Here is a 25099-nt window from a genome sequence, read left to right as displayed (position 1 = left end):
ATGTCATACAATAATACACTTCCATCAAATATTTTCTCCAATCATCACCAATTCATGCAAATTTGTGATTATGACGACAATGATGTTGATGATGATAACAATCATGATCATACTAGTAATACCAGTCACAATATGATCCATCCAACATCCAACTGGTTCACACCACAAACTGCACAGATGATCTCATCCATATTACCCATTCCCAATTCTACCTCCTCCACATCTGTGATTCACACTAATGTGGATAATCACAGTGATTCTCACTCGTTTTCCTCACAAACAGATCCATTCCGCTTAGCATTCGAAACATCACCTATTCATACAAACACCATTCATCATTACAATACGAATTGTAATCGTCATCTTCATTCTGGTATACAACAGTACAACTCCTTGTTCATTCCATATCACAATTACATCAACCAATGGAACAATGTGCAGACGAACAATGTCACTCTACCTGTCGATGACAACGACAACACTGTGAATGTGGCCAAAATAAAGGGATTACATCGCAATCATCCACAACGTCGTCAACATGATCGTCATCACCACAATCACCATCGCCATCACCATCACCATCAACAAATACAACAAATACAACAACAACAATTCCAAACTCACAATGTCAAGCCGTGTGACCTCATCACAGAAGATGAACCGAAACCGAATTTCAGTTATATTGGTAAGTCTGTAGTTGTTTGGTTAAGTGATTGATTCACTGATTTATTTATTTATTTATTTATTTATTTATTGAATGAATGACAAGGATATTCTTCCTTAATTTCAGTGAGTGGGTGATTTGTTGCATACCACACTCATTATCTACGAAGTACACTGATTACACTATGTGATTGATTGTAAATAAGAATGTGAGATTTGTGGTTGTGGATATTTTCACGACTGAATTGGTGAGGGAGATCATTCCGTGTGGAATGAAACGCACACTGTAGTCTCTTTCATTAAACACGATTGACAATTTAAGTGAAATGTACGTGACACTCAGATATCTGTTTAAGTGCCACATACACGACAAACAACTAATCCGTTCATTCCTCAAATATAAACCAACAACGAGAGAATACTTGCATTGAATAACTGAGAGAACTTTTGTTTACCTTGTAGAAGGGAGAATACAGGGTAATGAGTGCGAGTTTTTTAGGATAGTACGAAACATACATTCTCTCCTCATTCCATTGCTACTTACACTCATAATAATTCAGTAGTCCGATCCAATAAGTTTGAACAATAATGTTTTCGTTAAGAAGATATAATGAGAAATTCTGTCAAGTGCTTCATGTTATTCACTGTAGGTCAGATAGTGTATTTATCGATCTAATCAAATATTACTGTTGTTGTTTGGATCTGACAACAATACAGTAAAATACTCGATGTTATCAGATCCATTGAACTATTCCATGATCAGATATCTTCAATCAAATACTGCAGTTCTGTTCATATTGTATAGAGAAGACATTGTATGCGAAAGTCGAAATGGGTGATCGTCGTCATTTAACAGTGTGGTTTGTGGTGAATTCACAACAAACTGTCTGTCTGCAGTTTCAAGTGTTCTCGTCAAATGTGGACATTTAATGTGTGTAGATTTTTCCTCAAGTTTGTCAGTGTACAGAACTCCATCAACACCAGTCTGTATTCTTCTAAATTTGTTAAATCATTCAGTTAATTTATTCAACAGCCTGTCATTAGAACAGTGATCATTTGTTTATATCTTCCTATTACTTCTATTATTATCTTGTGTGTATGAACATGTATGCTTGTCACAACCTTCACAGAATTCCCTCTGACCTAATTAAATGTTAATTGTTTAAATCACTCAGGCACTCATTCCATTCCCATAATCATATATTTCCTCACTAAATCTGATCAATTCATTCGTCTCATTGTTCATCCTTAATGGATCTCATTCACATTTCTTCCCATATTCTCTTTGTGTACATGTGACTTTGTGATCTAAGTTGTACAATAATCAACAGTGATCAACGACTCGTTTCGTCTTCTCAAATCTATATATTCTATTCGGTGTTATCCATTCACGGTGATCACGACAAGTGATATCTACTAAGCATTAGGAATCATCTCGAAGATGATATTCCACAACAAGTGTCCATCACTCAACAACTAATTCAATGAAGTAAAATACGACTGCAACTAGAATCGTAAAATCTTAACAGAGATGGAAGACACATCGATTGTGTGAATGAGTGAAATGACACAACTCCACAAAACCAGTTGTTTCATTGATACATTCTCATTGTTATCACTGATTCGAACAAAATCAATTTCACTAATACAATACACAATACTTATTATCATTACTATTATGATTATGAATAAACTGATATATCCATTCCACATTTCCCACAATTTGCTTTCATTTGTGTATCCATTTCATGTGGATTGAATGTCCCACATAGAATCTCCTGTTAGTATTTTCCATTATCCATTACAACATATCATTACTATGAATAATAACAATTAATGGTACTATGATTATGATTAATGACCACTTATGACGTAATCATAATTGACTGTGATATACAATCCACTTTCAAGTTTGCTTGATCAAGTGTGTGTGTGTGTTTGTTTGTTTGTGAGGGAAAGAGAGTGTGTGTGTGTGTGTGAGTGAGTGTTAATTAACGCTGATCGGTAGAATACTCTCAATGATAATCATAATCATAATAATAATAATTTCTGATGTCTGTAATGATGATGACGATGATGATGTGGTTATTAACACGAGCTGTAGAATAGTGTCATGTTGATCTATCAGTGTGTTTGTGTGTTTCGACAGGCGTGGTAAACACAATTCTGGGTAACCTTCAATTAATTTTCAAAGTGTTTTGATTTGCATCTCAACCACAATCATTCATTCATTTGTTCATTCATCACTTACACATTGTTACAAAATGAAAGGGAACAGTGTGTTCAATATGCTAATCAAGTGTTATAATATACCTGTGAGATAACATTGTATGTGAGTGTGTGAGTGTGTGAGTGTGGTTTGTACATTTGAGATTGATGTAAATTGTCATCAAAACAAACAGTTTGATTACTGTTTCCCAACGAACCACTTGCAACAATCGTTCGCATGTTTGTGGTTGAGTGTATGCTCTGCGAATACACCAACACCTCTTCTGTTACACTCATGTCATAATAATAATAATAGTAATAATCATAGTTATATTGCTTCTAGTATACATAATCATCCATAATTATGGTGTAGAATTATGATGAATGGAATAAAGTTAACATTGAAGTGAACAGTACGCATATGGTGAATGATGAATTCAGTAAAGATATAGTCAAGAAGGGAAAAATGTCGTCTGAATTGTCCCAATCGATCTTTATATTCAGTGGTATAATCATCATTATTCAATAGTATTAAGCACACAAATGATCATTGGAAATGGAAACGAACTCATTTGAAAGTGGACTGATATAATGAATATGTGACTGTTTGGGTGTGTGTGTGTGTGTGTGTGTGTCTTCTTTCCGTCTATCTTAGATCACACGACTCATCATTTCATCTTCACATTTCGCCACCAATATGCAGTAATCGAATGTTTTATATAAAATAATTAGTAAGAACTCCAGTCTCTTCCCATCATTATCATGTATGGAATTTCAAGTGACTCGAACTGACACAATCTTGCTTATTGAATATGAACACACGGTGAAGTAATGCCATTCGATCACTGTGATCACTGTGATCCCTGCGACCAATGTCCATTCGAAAATCAATTTCCTGCATGTTACACATCAATCATCAATGAACAGATCTGTCGAACAAACATCTTCACGAAATTCTCTCCCTCAATAAACAGCAGCGAAATCTGTGAAATAGTGGTAGACAATCAGTTGATGTGAGATTTTGCTGCTGACTTCAATATTGATTACCACTACGGAAGATACAACAGTCTTAATGCAGAATTGACACAATACCCAACTTCACCATGTTCACACTGGACCATCAAACACGTTGTTTTACGTGCAACACGTGTCGAGTCATTCACTCACATAATTCATCGGTGCACACTGGACTTCAACAGACAGAGAACTAGTATTTCAATGTAATCAGTGAATCAACTGGTAATTCTAATAGTGCACACTTAAATCTCAATTAATTTGTCATTTAACCACATATTATTCAGTAAAATTGACCATTTGTTCATTCTCTTCAAATCGAAACATTCTAGGATTGATTGCAAAGGCCATACTCAGTACACAAGAAAGACGTATGATATTGTCAGAAATCTATCAATGGATTCAACTACGTTATCCATATTTCAGTACACGTGGACCAGGATGGCGTAATTCCATTCGACACAACTTGTCATTGAATGATTGTTTTATTAAAGTCGGTAAGTTGTTAGGTGTTGTCGTGATTAATTTGTTATTGCAATTGTGACATTTCACTCACTGATTCATTCCATTATGCGAACAGTGTGTTTTGTTCACCGAAATTATCCGAATGACGATACTGAATGTGTCGAGTGACTGGTAACCGGTCAGTTGTCATTCATTCACCCGGTTCAGTGGCATAGACATTCGGTGTCGCGCGCGGCATCGTGGATGCGCAATGTCCATAAGCCCATATGAGAACAAAATGTCCGTCCAGTTCTCTCAATTTTTCAATGGTGGCCTAACATTTATCCATTCATAATATCAATCTATACTCAACAATTTCCACAGTTCAATACTGATAATCACCACCAACATTCTAAATATCTACTCAATGTAAACTGTGAAACCACCACCTATCCGAAAATGAATATGCGATGGAGACTGGTGATGGCAGTAAGCCATTCACTCTCAATTATCACCATAAATAATATTCCAATTTGCACAGATGAAACCGTGATTTCCATGGAATGTGAGACGTGACGATTATGTTCATAACTACTCAGTGTAACTCATGGTGAACAATCCGTATTCCACATCACGGTTAATCAAGAAACACACTTCAACCGTTCAAACACATCAGGTTGAAGATTGCTTCCTGATTGCCACTCAACTCGGATGTTGATTTCACGTAATTCATTTGCATGTTCCACACAATTTATCACTCACCAAATGAATCTGATTGAAATCTAATTGACATTGTACATTTATTTGACAGGTAGAGCAGCAAATGGGAAAGGACACTATTGGGGAATCCATCCAGCCAACTTGAAAGACTTTCTCAGTGGTGACTTCAGAAGACGTAGAGCACAACGCAAAGTACGTCGAGCATTAGGATTGAGTCGACCTGACGATAAAATTCATGATGATGATGATGACGACGACGATGATGATGATGATGGTGATGACGTTGATGGTGATGGTGGTGGTGGTGGTGGTGGTGGTGGTAATGGTGATCAAGGTGATGACCGAAACTCACCAACACTCAATTCTCCACTCATTCCACAAACACTTCTCCAATTTCTACATCCATACATACCCACATATCAGCTGACCAGATCAGCACTCACACAAAATTCATATCCAACACTCACAACACACAAACACACATTCGATGTCAAATCATACAACCCACTACATACATCAATACCAATCACAAACACAAACATATTCACATTTGATCAATTGACCGATTCTACTAACAACCACTACACAAACAACCCATCAAATGTCACAACTCCTCTCCTGTTCAATCTATCACCTGTCCCACTCGTACACAATTCACACCGACTACCTCACCAATCACCGATAAATGCATCACCAACAAGTCGAATGAATAATTCCACTGAATTCAAACAATCAATCCAAACACTAAACACCACCAATCAACTATGCAAATCGAGTTGCACCAACAACACATTGATCGATCTCTTCTACATCAATTTGATGCATTTACTCAAAAATCATCATTCATCCATTCAACCTGACATGGATGGTAAACGCACATGTGACAAACCTGAATTGCTGGTTCCAAATTCAATTGCAAGTACCAACCATACTACTACTAATGCTACTACTACTACTACTACTACTACTACAACTACTACTACTAACAGTACCACTACTACTACTACTACTACCAATAGTAATAATAACAATACACATACTACCGCCACTACGAGTACTACCCACAAAACAAACACTATCATTCCTCTCAGTATTCCTATCTCTGATCACCATCGAGTTGATTGTCAATATGTGAATTCATCATGTTCTTCACTCGATTCTGTATTCCGCAGATCTCATCCACTCTCCACTCAACATCCAGTCAATGTCAGTTTCAATGTGGTCAACTTGATTGATCACAAACTTAATCAAAGTGATCCTGATTTTGATTCCGATCCTACTCGTAATCATGGTGATGATGATGATGACGAGAGTGTTGTTGTTGTTGTTACTGATGTAAATAATGATGTTCCAGTCTCTAAAATGATGAAGCCACAACAATATCATGTACACAATGAAGGTGATCAGAAGACTGATCTTGATCAGTATGAATCACAAGTCGATGATGATGATGAGACGGAGGAAACGGAGGACGAGGAAACACCACTGGAATTACATTCAGCAAAATCCATAATCAATCAATCACTTGATCAAACATTATCCAGTTCAAATGTATCATATTCATTTCATAGTTTAGATAGTCCATTAGATTATACCTTGTGTAAATAAACAATCTTTATTTTTATCTTAATTCAATTGTATACTGTTTTAGTCATTATTATTACAGATTTGTCGCAACTGATGAAAATACACATCTCCACTACTGATCAAAGTCTTCTTTGAATGTTTCAACTGGGACCTCTTTTCAAAACTGTGTCATCACATAAAGATTAAGATGTAAAATATCGCAACTATGTCTTCTAATGGCAAGGATTAGAATTTAGGAAACGGTAAACAATTATAGTCCAATATACGATATCTATGACAAATTGACAATAAATAGATAGTTGGACAGTATTATGAATTGATTGGAGTTGTATACTAGCTCAACAGTCTAATAATTAGAGGTACAGTATGATGCTTGAATTTCGTGGATTAGATTAGTGCTGTAGCACTGTAGATGAATGCTATTAAGTATTTTCATACTATACATTCGGACTTTTAATGGCTGTTTAATTAAAGCTCAAATTCAATAGTCGTTAAAGCAAAATGTGTTATTACTGTTCTGTTGTAGTGAACGAGAACACAAGTGAGGATGACCGAATGTATTTGAATACACAAATTACAGAATGTCTTAGTCAGTCAGTCAGGAGGTGTAGGAAGGATTTGAACGTGACCAACTTGGTCTCGTGTGCTGTTACGGGTATGAGGGCTGATATCACTTCCCGGCTGCCCACACTGTGGAAGGGTATTTCTTGAGGAACCTGAAAAGGAGGTTGGATTGATTTTGGCCTTAACGACCTGGGAGCGTGACCGCAGAGCCCAAGGGACAACTGCTTGAGGCCGGTCGTGCTCCGCCTTTTCGTGGAAGGCTTTTAATGTGTTAGCTCCGTTTTTTAAAGGGCCTTACCGTCCGAGACGGAAATCCGTGAGGTGTGACATTTTTAGGGTCGACCTTTTCTAACCCCTTCCTTCCTTGTGAGAAGGCGGCATCGCTGTAGATGCTGGTTGTCCGAGGGAAACACCTTACTGCTGCCACATCCCTCTACAGTCAGCAGTACGACTTCGCCCTTAGACCTTGAGTTGCTGCTTATGATCTTACCGTTCTCCAATCGACCTGCCTGGCATGGTAGAACCTACAGGAACATATGTTCCAGCCAATATAGCTCGGTTGGGTCATCATGATAGGCAAGCCCAACCACCGCGTCAAGGTAGAAACTACGGTCGGGATAATGTCTTAGTAAAATCTGAGAAACAAATAGTAAATATTTCATTTGTGAAATGTCAATCAGTCGTCTAAGACTTCATTGTTCTTTCGTTTTCACACCGATCATTTACGTGGATGAGCACTGCTGAGGAGTCCCATACTAGGACGAGACGGCCGTCCAGTGCTTCCAGGTTTTCCATGGTGGTCTAGCTTCAATCGACTCATGATTTCGACCTGTGAAATGTTCTTATTCTCTTTTCTTCGATCTTCTTAACTTTCTGCCTCCAAACATTTCACTTTCAATTGATGATACATACTACTTATATTTGTTAACATATTAGTAGTACACACCACATTATGCCTTTAAAATTTATCAAATATACCGACTGATTAACTAGAATCTTATGTCAAACGATTTACCGTATATGAAAGCCTATTTATAAATTATCATGATATTTTGCATAGGTAGTACTCGTTATACCAAATAATTTTTATCCACTAACATAACTGAATCTCGACAGAGTTGATTTCATTAATCTCAGCTTTTTATTTAGATTTAAACACAGTAAAAATCACTTAGAAAGTGAACATATTGTTTACTAAATCTTAAGTGGTTGAATGTAGTCCGGAGGAAACATTAGACTTAGATTTTACGTTAGCTGGCACTTATTCCTTAGGTGTACCTAAACTCTTATGGGAACTAATTATTGAGTTAGGCTTATGACCTATGTTATCTAGTTTTACACACTGGAATCTGATTGCAGGGCTATTGATTAGGGGAATCAATTGTTGTCCTACAAAAAGTCAGTTGCCCCTTGTATATTTTAGTAGTGATACTTGAGTTTATGAAGCTAGGCGATGCAGGTTCGAGTCCTGTACGGAACATCCTTTCATTAAACATTACCGATACACATTTTTCATGTGTCTTCATTAGAATAAAACTAGGTTGAAAGTTGTTTGTCGACTACCGAAAATCATCTAATGTCTTAAATTAATCCAAGCGATATCGACTCACGAATGTTCGTCACTATGTGAACGAATAGTTTGACAAAAATTGGGCACCAAGTATAAAGAAGTCATTATATGTGAAAATTACATTTGAAATAGACTCAGCGATTGAAATATAAATAATTTCAACATTTCGTCCAGCAATCTTTTATGAACCACTTCAGAGTGTTGTGACTTTATGATCCGCTAATTATCACAGGATTTATCCATCAATCGGAATATGACTTATACAATCTTAACAATGTGCCAAACTAATGACATTTGACCGGTATGAGCAACCTACCATTCTTATTGATCCTTTGATTGTTAAACGTTATATATTCTACTGATGATCTTGATTTCGATTATTACTCTGAAAGAAGTTCAGATCAGTATGCTGGACGAACCGTTGAAACTCGTTAAATATCAGTCGTTGAGTTTATTTCAAACAGAATTATCACATAGAATGACACAATTGATAGTTTATAGTAATTTTCAGTTTATATGGCTTTAATTCGAGTCCCAGAATGAACATCAACTCTGAGATGAAGGTACATCCAGTTAATGAATCCCAAATAGAACGAAACACGCGTCAAACTGAATTCCAGTGATTCTAGCCACTATCTATCTTTACTTATAAACTAAATAATAGTTCTAGTTAACTTCATAGTTCATTGAAAACAATGAAGATAGATGATGAATAATGAATAAGTGGAAGACTCTGTTCAAAATCCCGATGAATACTTCATCTTAAAGAATGTCACTTCAATAATAAAATAATTGAAATCATGAATCTGATATTCTCAATTGTTACATAATACTCATTAAACTTTAGTATAATAGAAAATTCTGTAATTGAACACCGTACTTTCAAAGAAAAAGTAAACCAAAACAAAGAAGTTTGCGTGTATCATTCAATTAAAAGAAAATCTTATCAAACCATCTGTAACTATCTTGAAACATCAATAAATAAATAAATGTTGTTCTCCCTCCCCCTCCCCCTCCCCCAAAAAGGAGTCTAATCATGAAAGAAAAACAACTAATCAATGAAGAATAATAGTAAGGTATCAAATTTCCCACCGATGAAAACCACCACCATCACTGTCACCATCACTACCACCACCACCACCAACCACAACAACAGAAGTTGAGAATTAAAACAAGAAAGAAATAAACAAACAAAGAAATAAACAAAAAAAACAAACAAACAAGAAACAAAACAAAATTAAGTTCATTCACTTGTTGTTCGTATGTTGTTTGTTTGTTTGTTTGTTAGATTTTGTCAATTTTGTATGAAATCATTTGCAGATGGGGGGGTGATATAAGAGAACACAGTGTAATCATGAAATTAACTTAATCAATTACAATCTTAAACAACAACAACAATAATAATAATAATACGAAGTGAATCTAAACTTTATCCCATTGCATAAGCAAGTGGCTATCAGGATGTAGTAGTTGAATGGATAACTCGTTTACTTTTGAAAAGAATAGTACTGAGTTCGTGTTTCAGAGTGAACATCAACTTTAGGATTCAAGTATATCCAATTAACGAGTCTCAAATAGGATGAAACACACATCAAACTGGATTCCACTGTAAGCAAGTACTATCCATCTTTGTTTATAGTGCTTGTTACTTAAGGCAGTATCGATGCATAACACACAGTATACACATATACCAATAAAAGATTGATCAATTACAGTCCTAAACATCAATGGGAAGATCCAAGTAAAACAATATCAACTAAAGTTACAGGATAATGATGATAAATATGATTCAGTTCACTTTAGACAAAGTTAACTGTTTTATTCTTAAATCTATTCGATTAGTTTTGATGATCAATGAGATCCTTATTATCAGTCATTAGTTTTGTATTTGGTGCCTTTCAGTTTAGGATTATTAGAAGAGTCTAGAAAATCGAACTGGGCATTTATTTAAAAGTCTTATCATCACTTAGTCTTCATATCATGTTGTATTCACTGTATGAATGTACGACGGGTATGTTTCTTAGTTTTCTACATCTTGAGAGCTAAATATGTATTTAGTTCTATTTAGCTATTAATAAGCTCAAAGTATATTATTATCGTATTTTGAAATTTAACTAAAACTCGGATGGTTTGTATTTTCAGTCTTATTGGCTCTCCGCCAAATTACACTTTTTAATCTTGATCTTCAGTACACTATCAAATAATTACTGAATGCTAACCAGTGTCTACTGATTCCGAGTACTGTCAAATTGTATCTCCTCATTTCTGTTGCTATTTGACGAGTCTTCTCAGTCAGTAACATTGTCCAGTAGTTCCATGTACCTGGTTATTGGAAATGGCATCAGGTTCATGACTTCAGAAGAATCTCTTCTTTCATCCTGAGGTGCCGTAATTCTTCCTTCAACTCCCATAGACATGGAGGACAGTTGACAGATGTATTGCAAGTGAGGACCAGTGTCAAACAAGTCTGCTTACTCTCATCTTTTTTCTCGTGGTTGACTGGATTATGAAGATCTCAACATATGAGAGGAAACACGGAATACAATAGACAGATCGGAATAAATTAGAATATTTGGACTTCGCAGATAACCTGGCCCTTCTATCTCATACACACCAACAAATGCAGAAGACAACTAATGTAACTGTAACCTCTGCGTGAGTAGACTTCAACATACATAGAGGAAAAAGCAAGATCTCCAAATACAACACGAAGAACATCAGCCCAATCACACTTAATAGAGAAGCACTGGAAGTGGTGGGATCTCCCATGTACCTGGGAAACACCATCGATGTACAAGGGGGATCGGATGAAGATGTAAAGGCGAGGATTGATAAAACAAGGGCCGCATTCCTACAGTTGAAGAACATATGGGACTAAAAACAACTGTCAGCTAATATCAAATTCACAATCTTCAATATGAACATTAAGACAGTTAGTTCTGCTGTATGGAGCTGAAACTTGGAGAATTACTAGAACCATTATCAAAAACGTACAAGTATTTATAAGCAGTTGTCTACGCAAGATACTCAATATCCGTTGACCGGATACGATCAACATCAGCCTATTGTGGGAGAGAACAAATCAGCTCTCAACTGAAGAGGAAATTCGGAAAAGAGGTTGGAAGTGGATAGGACATACATTACGGAACTCGCCAAACTGCATCACGATGCGAGCGCTAACTTGGAATCCTGTAGGGAAACGGAAAAGAACAAGGCCGAAGAATGCACTACACCGAGAATTGGAAGCAGATAAGTAAAGAATGAATAGCAACTGGAAAGGATTGTCCAGGACAGGATTGAATGGAGAATGCTGGTAGGCGGCCTATACTTCTCCAGGAGAATTTTCAGGCCTAAGTATGTAAGTAAGTAACCAATGTCTACTTAATATCCATCTTATGAATTCATAATTATTTTACTATAAATGTATATTTACCATGCAAATATTTGATATAAAGGACAATAACTTATCAATTTATATCTTGACTAATTCTAAGCTGAACTATCCATGCTATTGACTACGTTAACATAATTATTATCATAGTTACGGAAATTGAATAACCTTCGAACATGATGTACTAACTGATATCACAGAATTACGTATCGATAATCGATCAATATTCAGTGCTAAATGATTCTCAGATACTATCCAATGTTATTTTTGTATAGCCCTTAGTGATAATTGAATTCTATTGATCAAGCTGTAATGTAGCTAGTTGTTTGATTAACTCAACACTTCATATATTACATTTGAATGTTAGATGGTTGGAGGTAGTCCGTAAGAATTTATGGACCAATAATATAATGGTAATTTATCACTCTATGAATCTAAGTAATGCAGAATCAGTTATGTAAAGACTTCAGATACGTTGTTTTAACTAGTGTCAATTAGCACACAACTTATATATATACAGTCTCATATTGAATACGTCCAGATACCTGAGTTCATCATTCGAAACCTGGAAGCAATGGACGGCCGTTCCTTCCTAGTTTGGGAATCCTAGTTGAAGTTAGATAATAACACCGTTGGATGCCTACTCGGTTGTCTAGTGGCTAAGTGTTTGCGCGCAAGACCGGAGTTCCTGGGTTCTAGGATCGTGGATGCGCGCTTCTGAAGAGTTTCATTCTACGACGAAACGGCCGTCCAGTACTTTCAGGTTTTCCATGGTAGTTGAGCTCATGAATTCAACTATTAAATTACTACATTCTCCACAAAATCTCCTCTCTAATATACATTGCCTTAAAAAAAATGATGTTTGTCAGTTAATAATAGAATTTCATCTATTATCGACATAAATTGGAAAGTATTCCACACTACTTTTAGCTCATTAGCTCTATTGGAAAAAAAAACACACAAATGGAGACAACCGAATGTATCTGAGAGTCATGCAGCAAATACTTCATTTGTAAAATCATCATTAATTGTCTCAGATTTAATTGTTCCTTCATTTCCATACCAATTACTTTCTGTTCCCGTTCTTACCTCCTCGATCGTTTCAGCCTACTGATGCTAGACATTCTATTCCTGACTAGCATTATATACTACTTATATAAACATAAGTAGTACATATAACAATATATACTACTTATATCTGTTGACATCAGTAGCATACATCACAATATTCTTTTCTAGTATGTTTATTCAAATACCTAAATTATCAATAATATAAGCATAGTTTCAAAATGATTAAAAAGACATAAAGTCACCCTTTGATCTCTATAGTGGGATCAACTCATGTGGTAAACGTTTTGTTGTATTATCTCCTGATATTGTTTAGAGTTCAAGAGTTTAAGTTTTCTAAAAGTCTAGTTAACGCTTAAGATGGTAATGTTAAAGACGTTCAGTTAAAGCCTAACAAGCATTATGAATAACATATAGGTTGTGATAAACATTAGTTCTGACTAATGTTCATACATTTTTTTGAAGAAGTTTCATGAAGACACATTTCATTTAAAGGTTGAATTGATTACAGATTGATCTCAGTTGAGAAAGAATTAAAAACATGAGATTACTGAACAGCTGCTTAATTCTCTTATAGGATTTCTCAGTAATCTATACCCATGACTTCATCGAGAGTCAGGCTCAGATACTCCAGAGCTCATGAAGAATGTTGAACTACTAGAATCACCATGTCGGTATTCACTGTTAATAATACAAATTTAATAAGTTTGGAATATAACTTAAAGTAACATTCAATGTCACTTATGCCAGTTGTTTTATATCTGACATACCTGAGTTCCACCAGTTACAACTTTCCACTCAAACTTCAACATCTTTAAGTCAATCACTAGTAAGTTGACTGTTATACCATTGGACGTTGACTCAATAGTTCTAATGATTAGATGGTCACCATGAATTCTGGAAGATATGAACTCCAACTTTGGTGAGACTATCGGTGTTCACCACTGGGTACTCCTACAGTAGTACGAAGTCCATATTTATTACTCTTTGTTTGATTACAGTATCCCGACCGACATTAATCTGTGACAAATATAACATACAAAATGTGTTCACATTGAAAATATTATTTGATTCGAACAAATTGAGTTTATTTCAACCACTTCCGGAGTCTGTAATGTCGTTTACTATGCTAAGCTCATATACCTTATCTTAGCTTCTGGATAGCCTAATTTATTCATTCTTCTTGAGTGACGTTTTGACCTTGTTCATTATTCACTTATCAACCTTGACTGCTTTTATACGAGTGTATATATGTACAGTTCGTCCCGTCCTACTTTATGGTGATGAAACATGGCCGGTAAGAGTAGAGGATATTCATAGGTTACTGGTATTTGATCATAGGTGTCTTCGATACATTGCTCGTATATCCTGGGACCATCGAGTAAGTAACGCAGTTATTAGGAAACGGGTACTAGGTAAGGATGGCAAATCAATTGGTGAAGTAATGAAACTTCATCAGTTGAGATGGCTGGGACACGTGTTATGTATGCCCAACCACCGAATGCCCCGACATGCGATGCTATATGGTGTAGGAATAGGTTGGAAGAAAGTTAGGGGCATCCAGACCAAAAACATGGCATAAATCCTTAAAGTCACTGACAAGTGGACTGAGTTATGTTGGTAGGTGCAGACTACCTGGTTGAAATTTACGAGATGATAGTAACCGATGGTTAGAGACCCTGAATGACATGGCTCAAAATCGTTTGCAATGGCGCAGGTTCAGTAACCGACGCTCATGTAATGTTGGTTTACAGCGGATCCCAAATTCTAATCTTCTGAATTCTTCATGTCCCTTTTTTTTCTCTTTTCAGATTTATTTCACTGGATTATACTCCTTGAATAACATCTTCAAACTCTAATCTCCCCGATTACTGCTTATACTTTTACTACCTCTAGAACTATGGGTTTTGAATCGACAACTGCATCTCTGTGCTAATGTGGTGTGGCAACTCGAACTGATGTGCGTACGTACTTACGAAGTTCTACGTTGTTACTGACTGACTGATGTACACTTCTTATCCTATTCATCACATGTCTGTAACTTATTTTTATCTGGTTATAAATATTGATTAACGCTTGACTAAATGGAGTTGGCTCACACTCCCACTCCACCGCGCGTAATTCGGCTTCTTTCTCTTCTATTCGCTTCATCCCTCAAATTTCCTGTCCACATCTATTAGTATACAAAATATACGTATTCAAACATCCATCCTCATAAGCAATGATGAATAGTGGCTAGCAGTGGAATTCAGGACGCGCGTTTCGTTCTATTTGGGACTCGTCAGCTGGATGTACCTGCATCTCAGAGTTGATGGACTCGAACCCAGTACCATTCGCTTCAAACGCCATCGCGCCGCTGCTAGCCACTGTCCATCATTGCTTACAAAAAGCTTGTGAATTAAGGCAATATCGAGGCGTACGCACAGTATGCGCATATGCCAATAACAGACTGATCAATTGCAGTCTTAAACTTCAATGGGAAGATACAAGTCAAACAATACCAAGTAAATCCATCCTCGTATTTGACTTATTTAATTCACTAATGCGATTTAAGTCAATGAAATACACGAGGATAGCCGATATGTATATTTTAATAAAAATCATTTGTCCGATCCAACTACAGTTAAATTCAGGATCACTATAATGATGAGCTCATCGACAACATCATCCGATCTAATTGATGTCTGGTTAAAAGATTACAATTCCTTTTTGTGGTTATTGAAAGTTCCAAGTTCAAGTAAATAAATAAAAAAATGAAAGTGAATCATAGGATTAATAACTACATCTTATGAAAAACAATCTTGTTAACAAAACACTAACCAGAAAGGAAACAATCCATTCAACAAAGAAAAACATTTCTTTCCCCTAGAAACAATCAATGGAGAAAACGAAAAAAAGAAAATTTAATTGATCTGATCAAATATTGATTTAGTTCAAAAGATAAATAACCATTTATTGATCGATCAATAAATGAAAGACATTGAGAAAATTGAATAGTTACATATAATAAAACGTTACAGAGGAGAGGAGGGAAGGGGGCATTCAGAAAACAAAAAAATCAATCTAACTGAATTACTATTGTTGATAATAAAAATGTTTACAAGGATAGATGGATTGTTGAATTTATGAGTCAATTGAAGTTAGACCACCATGGATAACTTGAAGCATTGGATGACCGTTTCATCCTAGTATGGGACTCTTCAGCAGTGAGTATCCACAATCCCGCCATATGAGATTCGAACCCAAGATCTATTAGTCTAGCGTGTGAACGCTTAACCTCTAGACCACTGAGTCGATATCCAATGGTGTTAATGTCTAACTTCAATCAATCCACAAAGATTCTTGTAAGTGATCGGATATCGTTCTTTTACTTTGTTGTTGTTGACATAAACGTTGTATAACTGAAGAATATTAGAGGTCAACAACAAACCAATCAACGATTAGATCAACGCTCCAAATAGCTTTAGGCATTATTTCCTACTGCTATTTATAGTATAGTACAATAACTAATTACTAAATATTATCATTAGTCTAATGCAATGGAAGATTCCAAACTATACACTCCAATGTGATGATATCGTTTGGAATAATAATGAAAGTTCCACAACGAAAACCATCTAGATCAAAGAACGAAATTCAATCAAAATAATTCCAAAAGAAATCATTCAAGCAATTTGTAGAATATAGATGCTATGCAGTTGTATGAATTGCTCATTGAATGAACAAAGAGTTTATGATTTAATTACCATGTAAACTAATGGATTATCTAAACTATGAAATGAATATGATACATTTGAATTGGATAATGTTTAAACAACTGATTGATCAATTGATTGTGAGTTTTGCTGGATGTAATTCCAGTTTAATATCCTCCTCATCATCATCATCGACTTGTGATTCATTCTGATCAAGATCAGTCTTCTGATCACCTTCATTGTGTACATGATATTCTTGTGACTTCATCATTTTAGAGATTGTAGCATCATTATTTACATCAGTAACAACAACAACAACACTCTCGTCATCATCATCATCACCATGATTACGAGTAGGATCGGAATCAAAATCAGGATCACTTTGATTAAGTTTGTGATCAATCAAGTTGACCACATTGAAACTGACATTGACTGGATGTTGAGTGGAGAGTGGATGAGATCTGCGGAATACAGAATCGAGTGAAGAACATGATGAATTCACATATTGACAATCAACTCGATGGTGATCAGAGATAGGAATACTGAGAGGAATGATAGTGTTTGTTTTGTGGGTAGTACTCGTAGTGGCGGTAGTATGTGTATTGTTATTATTACTATTGGTATTAGTAGTAGTAGTAGTGGTACTGTTAGTAGTAGTAGTTGTAGTAGTAGTAGTAGTAGTAGTAGCATTAGTAGTAGTATGGTTGGTACTTGCAATTGAATTTGGAACCAGCAATTCAGGTTTGTCACATGTGCGTTTACCATCCATGTCAGGTTGAATGGATGAATGATGATTTTTGAGTAAATGCATCAAATTGATGTAGAAGAGATCGATCAATGTGTTGTTGGTGCAACTCGATTTGCATAGTTGATTGGTGGTGTTTAGTGTTTGGATTGATTGTTTGAATTCAGTGGAATTATTCATTCGACTTGTTGGTGATGCATTTATCGGTGATTGGTGAGGTAGTCGGTGTGAATTGTGTACGAGTGGGACAGGTGATGGATTGAATAGGAGAGGAGTTGTGACATTTGATGGGTTGTTTGTGTAGTGGTTGTTAGTAGAATCGGTCAATTGATCAAATGTGAATATGTTTGTGTTTGTGTTTGTGTTCGTGATTGGTATTGATGTATGTAGTGGATTGTATGATTTGACATCGAATGTGTGTTTGTGTGTTGTGAGTGTTGGATATGAATTTTGTGTGAGTGCTGATCTGGTCAGCTGATATGTGGGTATGTATGGATGTAGAGATTGGAGAAGTGTTTGTGGAATGAGTGGAGAATTGAGTGTTGGTGAGTTTCGGTCATCACCTTGATCACCATTACCACCACCACCACCACCACCACCATCACCATCAACGTCATCACCATCATCATCATCATCATCGTCGTCGTCATCATCATCATCATGAATTTTATCGTCAGGTCGACTCAATCCTAATGCTCGACGTACTTTGCGTTGTGCTCTACGTCTTCTGAAGTCACCACTGAGAAAGTCTTTCAAGTTGGCTGGATGGATTCCCCAATAGTGTCCTTTCCCATTTGCTGCTCTACCTGTCAAATAAATGTACAATGTCAATTAGATTTCAATCAGATTCATTTGGTGAGTGATAAATTGTGTGGAACATGCAAATGAATTACGTGAAATCAACATCCGAGTTGAGTGGCAATCAGGAAGCAATCTTCAACCTGATGTGTTTGAACGGTTGAAGTGTGTTTCTTGATTAACCGTGATGTGGAATACGGATTGTTCACCATGAGTTACACTGAGTAGTTATGAACATAATCGTCACGTCTCACATTCCATGGAAATCACGGTTTCATCTGTGCAAATTGGAATATTATTTATGGTGATAATTGAGAGTGAATGGCTTACTGCCATCACCAGTCTCCATCGCATATTCATTTTCGGATAGGTGGTGGTTTCACAGTTTACATTGAGTAGATATTTAGAATGTTGATGGTGATTATCAGTATTGAATTGTGGAAATTGTTGAGTATAGATTGATATTATGAATGGATAAATGTTAGGCCACCATTGAAAAATTGAGAGAACTGGACGGACATTTTGTTCTCATATGGGACTTATGGACATTGCGCATCCACGATGCCGCGCGCGACACCGAATGTCTATGCCACTGAACCGGGTGAATGAATGACAACTGACCGGTTACCAGTCACTCGACACATTCAGTATCGTCATTCGGATAATTTCGGTGGACAAAACACACTGTTCGCATAATGGAATGAATCAGTGAGTGAAATGTCACAATTGCAATAACAAATTAATCACGACAACACCTAACAACTTACCGACTTTAATAAAACAATCATTCAATGACAAGTTGTGTCGAATGGAATTACGCCATCCTGGTCCACGTGTACTGAAATATGGATAACGTAGTTGAATCCATTGATAGATTTCTGACAATATCATACGTCTTTCTTGTGTACTGAGTATGGCCTTTGCAATCAATCCTAGAATGTTTCGATTTGAAGAGAATGAACAAATGGTCAATTTTACTGAATAATATGTGGTTAAATGACAAATTAATTGAGATTTAAGTGTGCACTATTAGAATTACCAGTTGATTCACTGATTACATTGAAATACTAGGTCGGTGTCTGTTGAAGTCCAGTGTGCACCGATGAATTATGTGAGTGAATGACTCGACACGTGTTGCACGTAAAACAACGTGTTTGATGGTCCAGTGTGAACATGGTGAAGTTGGGTATTGTGTCAATTCTGCATTAAGACTGTTGTATCTTCCGTAGTGGTAATCAATATTGAAGTCAGCAGCAAAATCTCACATCAACTGATTGTCTACCACTATTTCACAGATTTCGCTGCTGTTTATTGTGGGAGAGAATTTCGTGAAGATGTTTGTTCGACAGATCTGTTCATTGATGATTGATGTGTAACATGCAGGAAATTGATTTTCGAATGGACATTGGTCGCAGGGATCACAGTGATCACAGTGATCGAATGGCATTACTTCACCGTGTGTTCATATTCAATAAGCAAGATTGTGTCAGTTCGAGTCACTTGAAATTCCATACATGATAATGATGGGAAGAGACTGGAGTTCTTACTAATTATTTTATATAAAACATTCGATTACTGCATATTGGTGGCGAAATGTGAAGATGAAATGATGAGTCGTGTGATCTAAGATAGACGGAAAGAAGACACACACACACACACACACCCAAACAGTCACATATTCATTATATCAGTCCACTTTCAAATGAGTTCGTTTCCATTTCCAATGATCATTTGTGTGCTTAATACTATTGAATAATGATGATTATACCACTGAATATAAAGATCGATTGGGACAATTCAGACGACATTTTTCCCTTCTTGACTATATCTTTACTGAATTCATCATTCACCATATGCGTACTGTTCACTTCAATGTTAACTTTATTCCATTCATCATAATTCTACACCATAATTATGGATGATTATGTATACTAGAAGCAATATAACTATGATTATTACTATTATTATTATTATGACATGAGTGTAACAGAAGAGGTGTTGGTGTATTCGCAGAGCATACACTCAACCACAAACATGCGAACGATTGTTGCAAGTGGTTCGTTGGGAAACAGTAATCAAACTGTTTGTTTTGATGACAATTTACATCAATCTCAAATGTACAAACCACACTCACACACTCACACACTCACATACAATGTTATCTCACAGGTATATTATAACACTTGATTAGCATATTGAACACACTGTTCCCTTTCATTTTGTAACAATGTGTAAGTGATGAATGAACAAATGAATGAATGATTGTGGTTGAGATGCAAATCAAAACACTTTGAAAATTAATTGAAGGTTACCCAGAATTGTGTTTACCACGCCTGTCGAAACACACAAACACACTGATAGATCAACATGACACTATTCTACAGCTCGTGTTAATAACCACATCATCATCGTCATCATCATTACAGACATCAGAAATTATTATTATTATGATTATGATTATCATTGAGAGTATTCTACCGATCAGCGTTAATTAACACTCACTCACACACACACACACACTCTCTTTCCCTCACAAACAAACAAACACACACACACACACACTTGATCAAGCAAACTTGAAAGTGGATTGTATATCACAGTCAATTATGATTACGTCATAAGTGGTCATTAATCATAATCATAGTACCATTAATTGTTATTATTCATAGTAATGATATGTTGTAATGGATAATGGAAAATACTAACAGGAGATTCTATGTGGGACATTCAATCCACATGAAATGGATACACAAATGAAAGCAAATTGTGGGAAATGTGGAATGGATATATCAGTTTATTCATAATCATAATAGTAATGATAATAAGTATTGTGTATTGTATTAGTGAAATTGATTTTGTTCGAATCAGTGATAACAATGAGAATGTATCAATGAAACAACTGGTTTTGTGGAGTTGTGTCATTTCACTCATTCACACAATCGATGTGTCTTCCATCTCTGTTAAGATTTTACGATTCTAGTTGCAGTCGTATTTTACTTCATTGAATTAGTTGTTGAGTGATGGACACTTGTTGTGGAATATCATCTTCGAGATGATTCCTAATGCTTAGTAGATATCACTTGTCGTGATCACCGTGAATGGATAACACCGAATAGAATATATAGATTTGAGAAGACGAAACGAGTCGTTGATCACTGTTGATTATTGTACAACTTAGATCACAAAGTCACATGTACACAAAGAGAATATGGGAAGAAATGTGAATGAGATCCATTAAGGATGAACAATGAGACGAATGAATTGATCAGATTTAGTGAGGAAATATATGATTATGGGAATGGAATGAGTGCCTGAGTGATTTAAACAATTAACATTTAATTAGGTCAGAGGGAATTCTGTGAAGGTTGTGACAAGCATACATGTTCATACACACAAGATAATAATAGAAGTAATAGGAAGATATAAACAAATGATCACTGTTCTAATGACAGGCTGTTGAATAAATTAACTGAATGATTTAACAAATTTAGAAGAATACAGACTGGTGTTGATGGAGTTCTGTACACTGACAAACTTGAGGAAAAATCTATACACATTAAATGTCCACATTTGACGAGAACACTTGAAACTGCAGACAGACAGTTTGTTGTGAATTCACCACAAACCACACTGTTAAATGACGACGATCACCCATTTCGACTTTCGCATACAATGTCTTCTCTATACAATATGAACAGAACTGCAGTATTTGATTGAAGATATCTGATCATGGAATAGTTCAATGGATCTGATAACATCGAGTATTTTACTGTATTGTTGTCAGATCCAAACAACAACAGTAATATTTGATTAGATCGATAAATACACTATCTGACCTACAGATTTTACATTGCAATCTGATGTTTTCGATGATGAAGACAATGTAGTTGATGAATTGATGCATTGTGTGATGGGAGTGTAATGTCACCAAGTGAGAAGCGTAGAATGTATATACATATATATCTACACATACTGCTTAGGTCTTGATCTCTAACGGAAACGTCATTCAACACTTAATGGGATGAAGAAAGAGTCAGTTATGGTTTCAGGGTAATCAACCTATCGAAATATATCACTCATAACAAATGGACAAAAGCATTCTATCAAATAGGAAATAATGTTGAAAATCGGGTGTGTGTGTGTATGTGTTTGTGTGCATTACATCCGAGTAGTGTTCTACCTACATTTGAACAACTGAGGAGCATATTCGAAATCCACTGAACATATTTCCGAGGAAACCAGCAACTACATAATCATCAAATGACATAAGTCGCAGCTGAATCATTGACTAACCTTAAATGATTTGGCCAGTGATGAATTGATCAGGAGACATCAAATCAATTCAGAAGTGTTGCATGATTACAAATACATTTGATTGAGAAAGTGAGTTCAGTAATTAACATGAAGCACTTGACAGAATTTCTCATTATATCTTCTTAACGAAAACATTATTGTTCAAACTTATTGGATCGGACTACTGAATTATTATGAGTGTAAGTAGCAATGGAATGAGGAGAGAATGTATGTTTCGTACTATCCTAAAAAACTCGCACTCATTACCCTGTATTCTCCCTTCTACAAGGTAAACAAAAGTTCTCTCAGTTATTCAATGCAAGTATTCTCTCGTTGTTGGTTTATATTTGAGGAATGAACGGATTAGTTGTTTGTCGTGTATGTGGCACTTAAACAGATATCTGAGTGTCACGTACATTTCACTTAAATTGTCAATCGTGTTTAATGAAAGAGACTACAGTGTGCGTTTCATTCCACACGGAATGATCTCCCTCACCAATTCAGTCGTGAAAATATCCACAACCACAAATCTCACATTCTTATTTACAATCAATCACATAGTGTAATCAGTGTACTTCGTAGATAATGAGTGTGGTATGCAACAAATCACCCACTCACTGAAATTAAGGAAGAATATCCTTGTCATTCATTCAATAAATAAATAAATAAATAAATAAATAAATCAGTGAATCAATCACTTAACCAAACAACTACAGACTTACCAATATAACTGAAATTCGGTTTCGGTTCATCTTCTGTGATGAGGTCACACGGCTTGACATTGTGAGTTTGGAATTGTTGTTGTTGTTGTTGTATTTGTTGTATTTGTTGATGGTGATGGTGATGGCGATGGTGATTGTGGTGATGACGATCATGTTGACGACGTTGTGGATGATTGCGATGTAATCCCTTTATTTTGGCCACATTCACAGTGTTGTCGTTGTCATCGACAGGTAGAGTGACATTGTTCGTCTGCACATTGTTCCATTGGTTGATGTAATTGTGATATGGAATGAACAAGGAGTTGTACTGTTGTATACCAGAATGAAGATGACGATTACAATTCGTATTGTAATGATGAATGGTGTTTGTATGAATAGGTGATGTTTCGAATGCTAAGCGGAATGGATCTGTTTGTGAGGAAAACGAGTGAGAATCACTGTGATTATCCACATTAGTGTGAATCACAGATGTGGAGGAGGTAGAATTGGGAATGGGTAATATGGATGAGATCATCTGTGCAGTTTGTGGTGTGAACCAGTTGGATGTTGGATGGATCATATTGTGACTGGTATTACTAGTATGATCATGATTGTTATCATCATCAACATCATTGTCGTCATAATCACAAATTTGCATGAATTGGTGATGATTGGAGAAAATATTTGATGGAAGTGTATTATTGTATGACATGATAATGCGAAACGAGTGAATGATGAGTTTGCAAAGATTCTGTGAGTTTGAGTATGAGTGTGAAATGAAGTGATCTTTGGAAGTGGTTATGATACTTTCCAGTCAATATGATTGATTTGTTCCAAGTATTCCACAGGACATCAAACTGATAAATCGGAATGTGAACTGTCACTAATCACAATTGTAATGTTGATGTTCTCTCTGTCACAATCACAATATAAGTAGTATAAACTGAACAAAGTGAATAAGAGAATGTGATTCTGTATGAATCAAACGAACTGAATTATCCTTGATGAAGATATTCAGTTGAATGCTGAAACAAAAATACCGAGTTTACTCAACGATCTACCTTTCTATTGGTTCATGTTGGATTGACCAATGAAAACACAATGAGATTGGACGCATCATTCACTGATTGGTTGAAAGTAATGGGGAGTGTGTGTGTGTGTCTGAGAGAGATAGCGAGAGAGAGAGAGAGAGAGAGAAGGGTGTGAGGTAAACTTGATGAGAGTGGAATGAAATAAATGTTGTCCAGTGAATGAATGAAAACGTGGTTGAACTTGTTGTTATTTGGTCGTGGTAGTTGATGTCCTCGTGTTGTTGATTTTCTATTGTTTTGTTACGAAGGCTAATTCAATGTGCATGTGTCACTGGTGAACATACTTATTGTTTGTTTGTAGAAATTCACGAGAATAGGGAGGGGGAATTGTGTGTGTGTGTGTGCATGTTGTGTGTGTGATATGAATATCATCTGTTTACTGATGAAAATATAACAAATTATGACTAAATGTAGATTGATTCGGTGTCTTCTGTCTGTCGGCATCTCTCTCATATTGTTCTTCATGTTGTTATCATGTCCATATAAATCCAACGACTTATAGTGTGTGTGTGTGTGTAACAGTGACACTTCTCAGAATATCATTGAT

At 35.9% G+C, this 25099-nt stretch overlaps 2 protein-coding genes across 2 annotated transcripts; one reads left to right on the top strand and one right to left on the bottom strand.

The window, feature by feature from the left end:
* MS3_00011019 (uncharacterized protein) lies at nucleotides 1-6657 on the top strand (the record flags this gene model as incomplete). Its single annotated transcript, XM_051219423.1, has 3 exons — nucleotides 1-685; nucleotides 4218-4382; nucleotides 5141-6657. The coding sequence occupies 3 exons, from the start codon at nucleotides 1-3 to the stop codon at nucleotides 6655-6657; spliced, it is 2367 nt and encodes a 788-aa protein (XP_051065257.1).
* Nucleotides 6658-17054: 10397 nt separating this feature from the next.
* Nucleotides 17055-24173, bottom strand: MS3_00011018 (uncharacterized protein; the record flags this gene model as incomplete). Its single annotated transcript, XM_035732809.2, has 3 exons — nucleotides 17055-18475; nucleotides 19235-19399; nucleotides 23459-24173. The coding sequence occupies 3 exons, from the start codon at nucleotides 24171-24173 to the stop codon at nucleotides 17055-17057; spliced, it is 2301 nt and encodes a 766-aa protein (XP_035585808.2).
* Between the last annotated feature and the right edge of the window lie 926 nt (nucleotides 24174-25099).

Source organism: Schistosoma haematobium, chromosome 6, assembly GCF_000699445.3.
Source record: "Schistosoma haematobium chromosome 6, whole genome shotgun sequence".
Classification (NCBI taxonomy): domain Eukaryota; kingdom Metazoa; phylum Platyhelminthes; class Trematoda; order Strigeidida; family Schistosomatidae; genus Schistosoma; species Schistosoma haematobium.
This window is presented reverse-complemented; position numbering and strand designations above follow the sequence as displayed.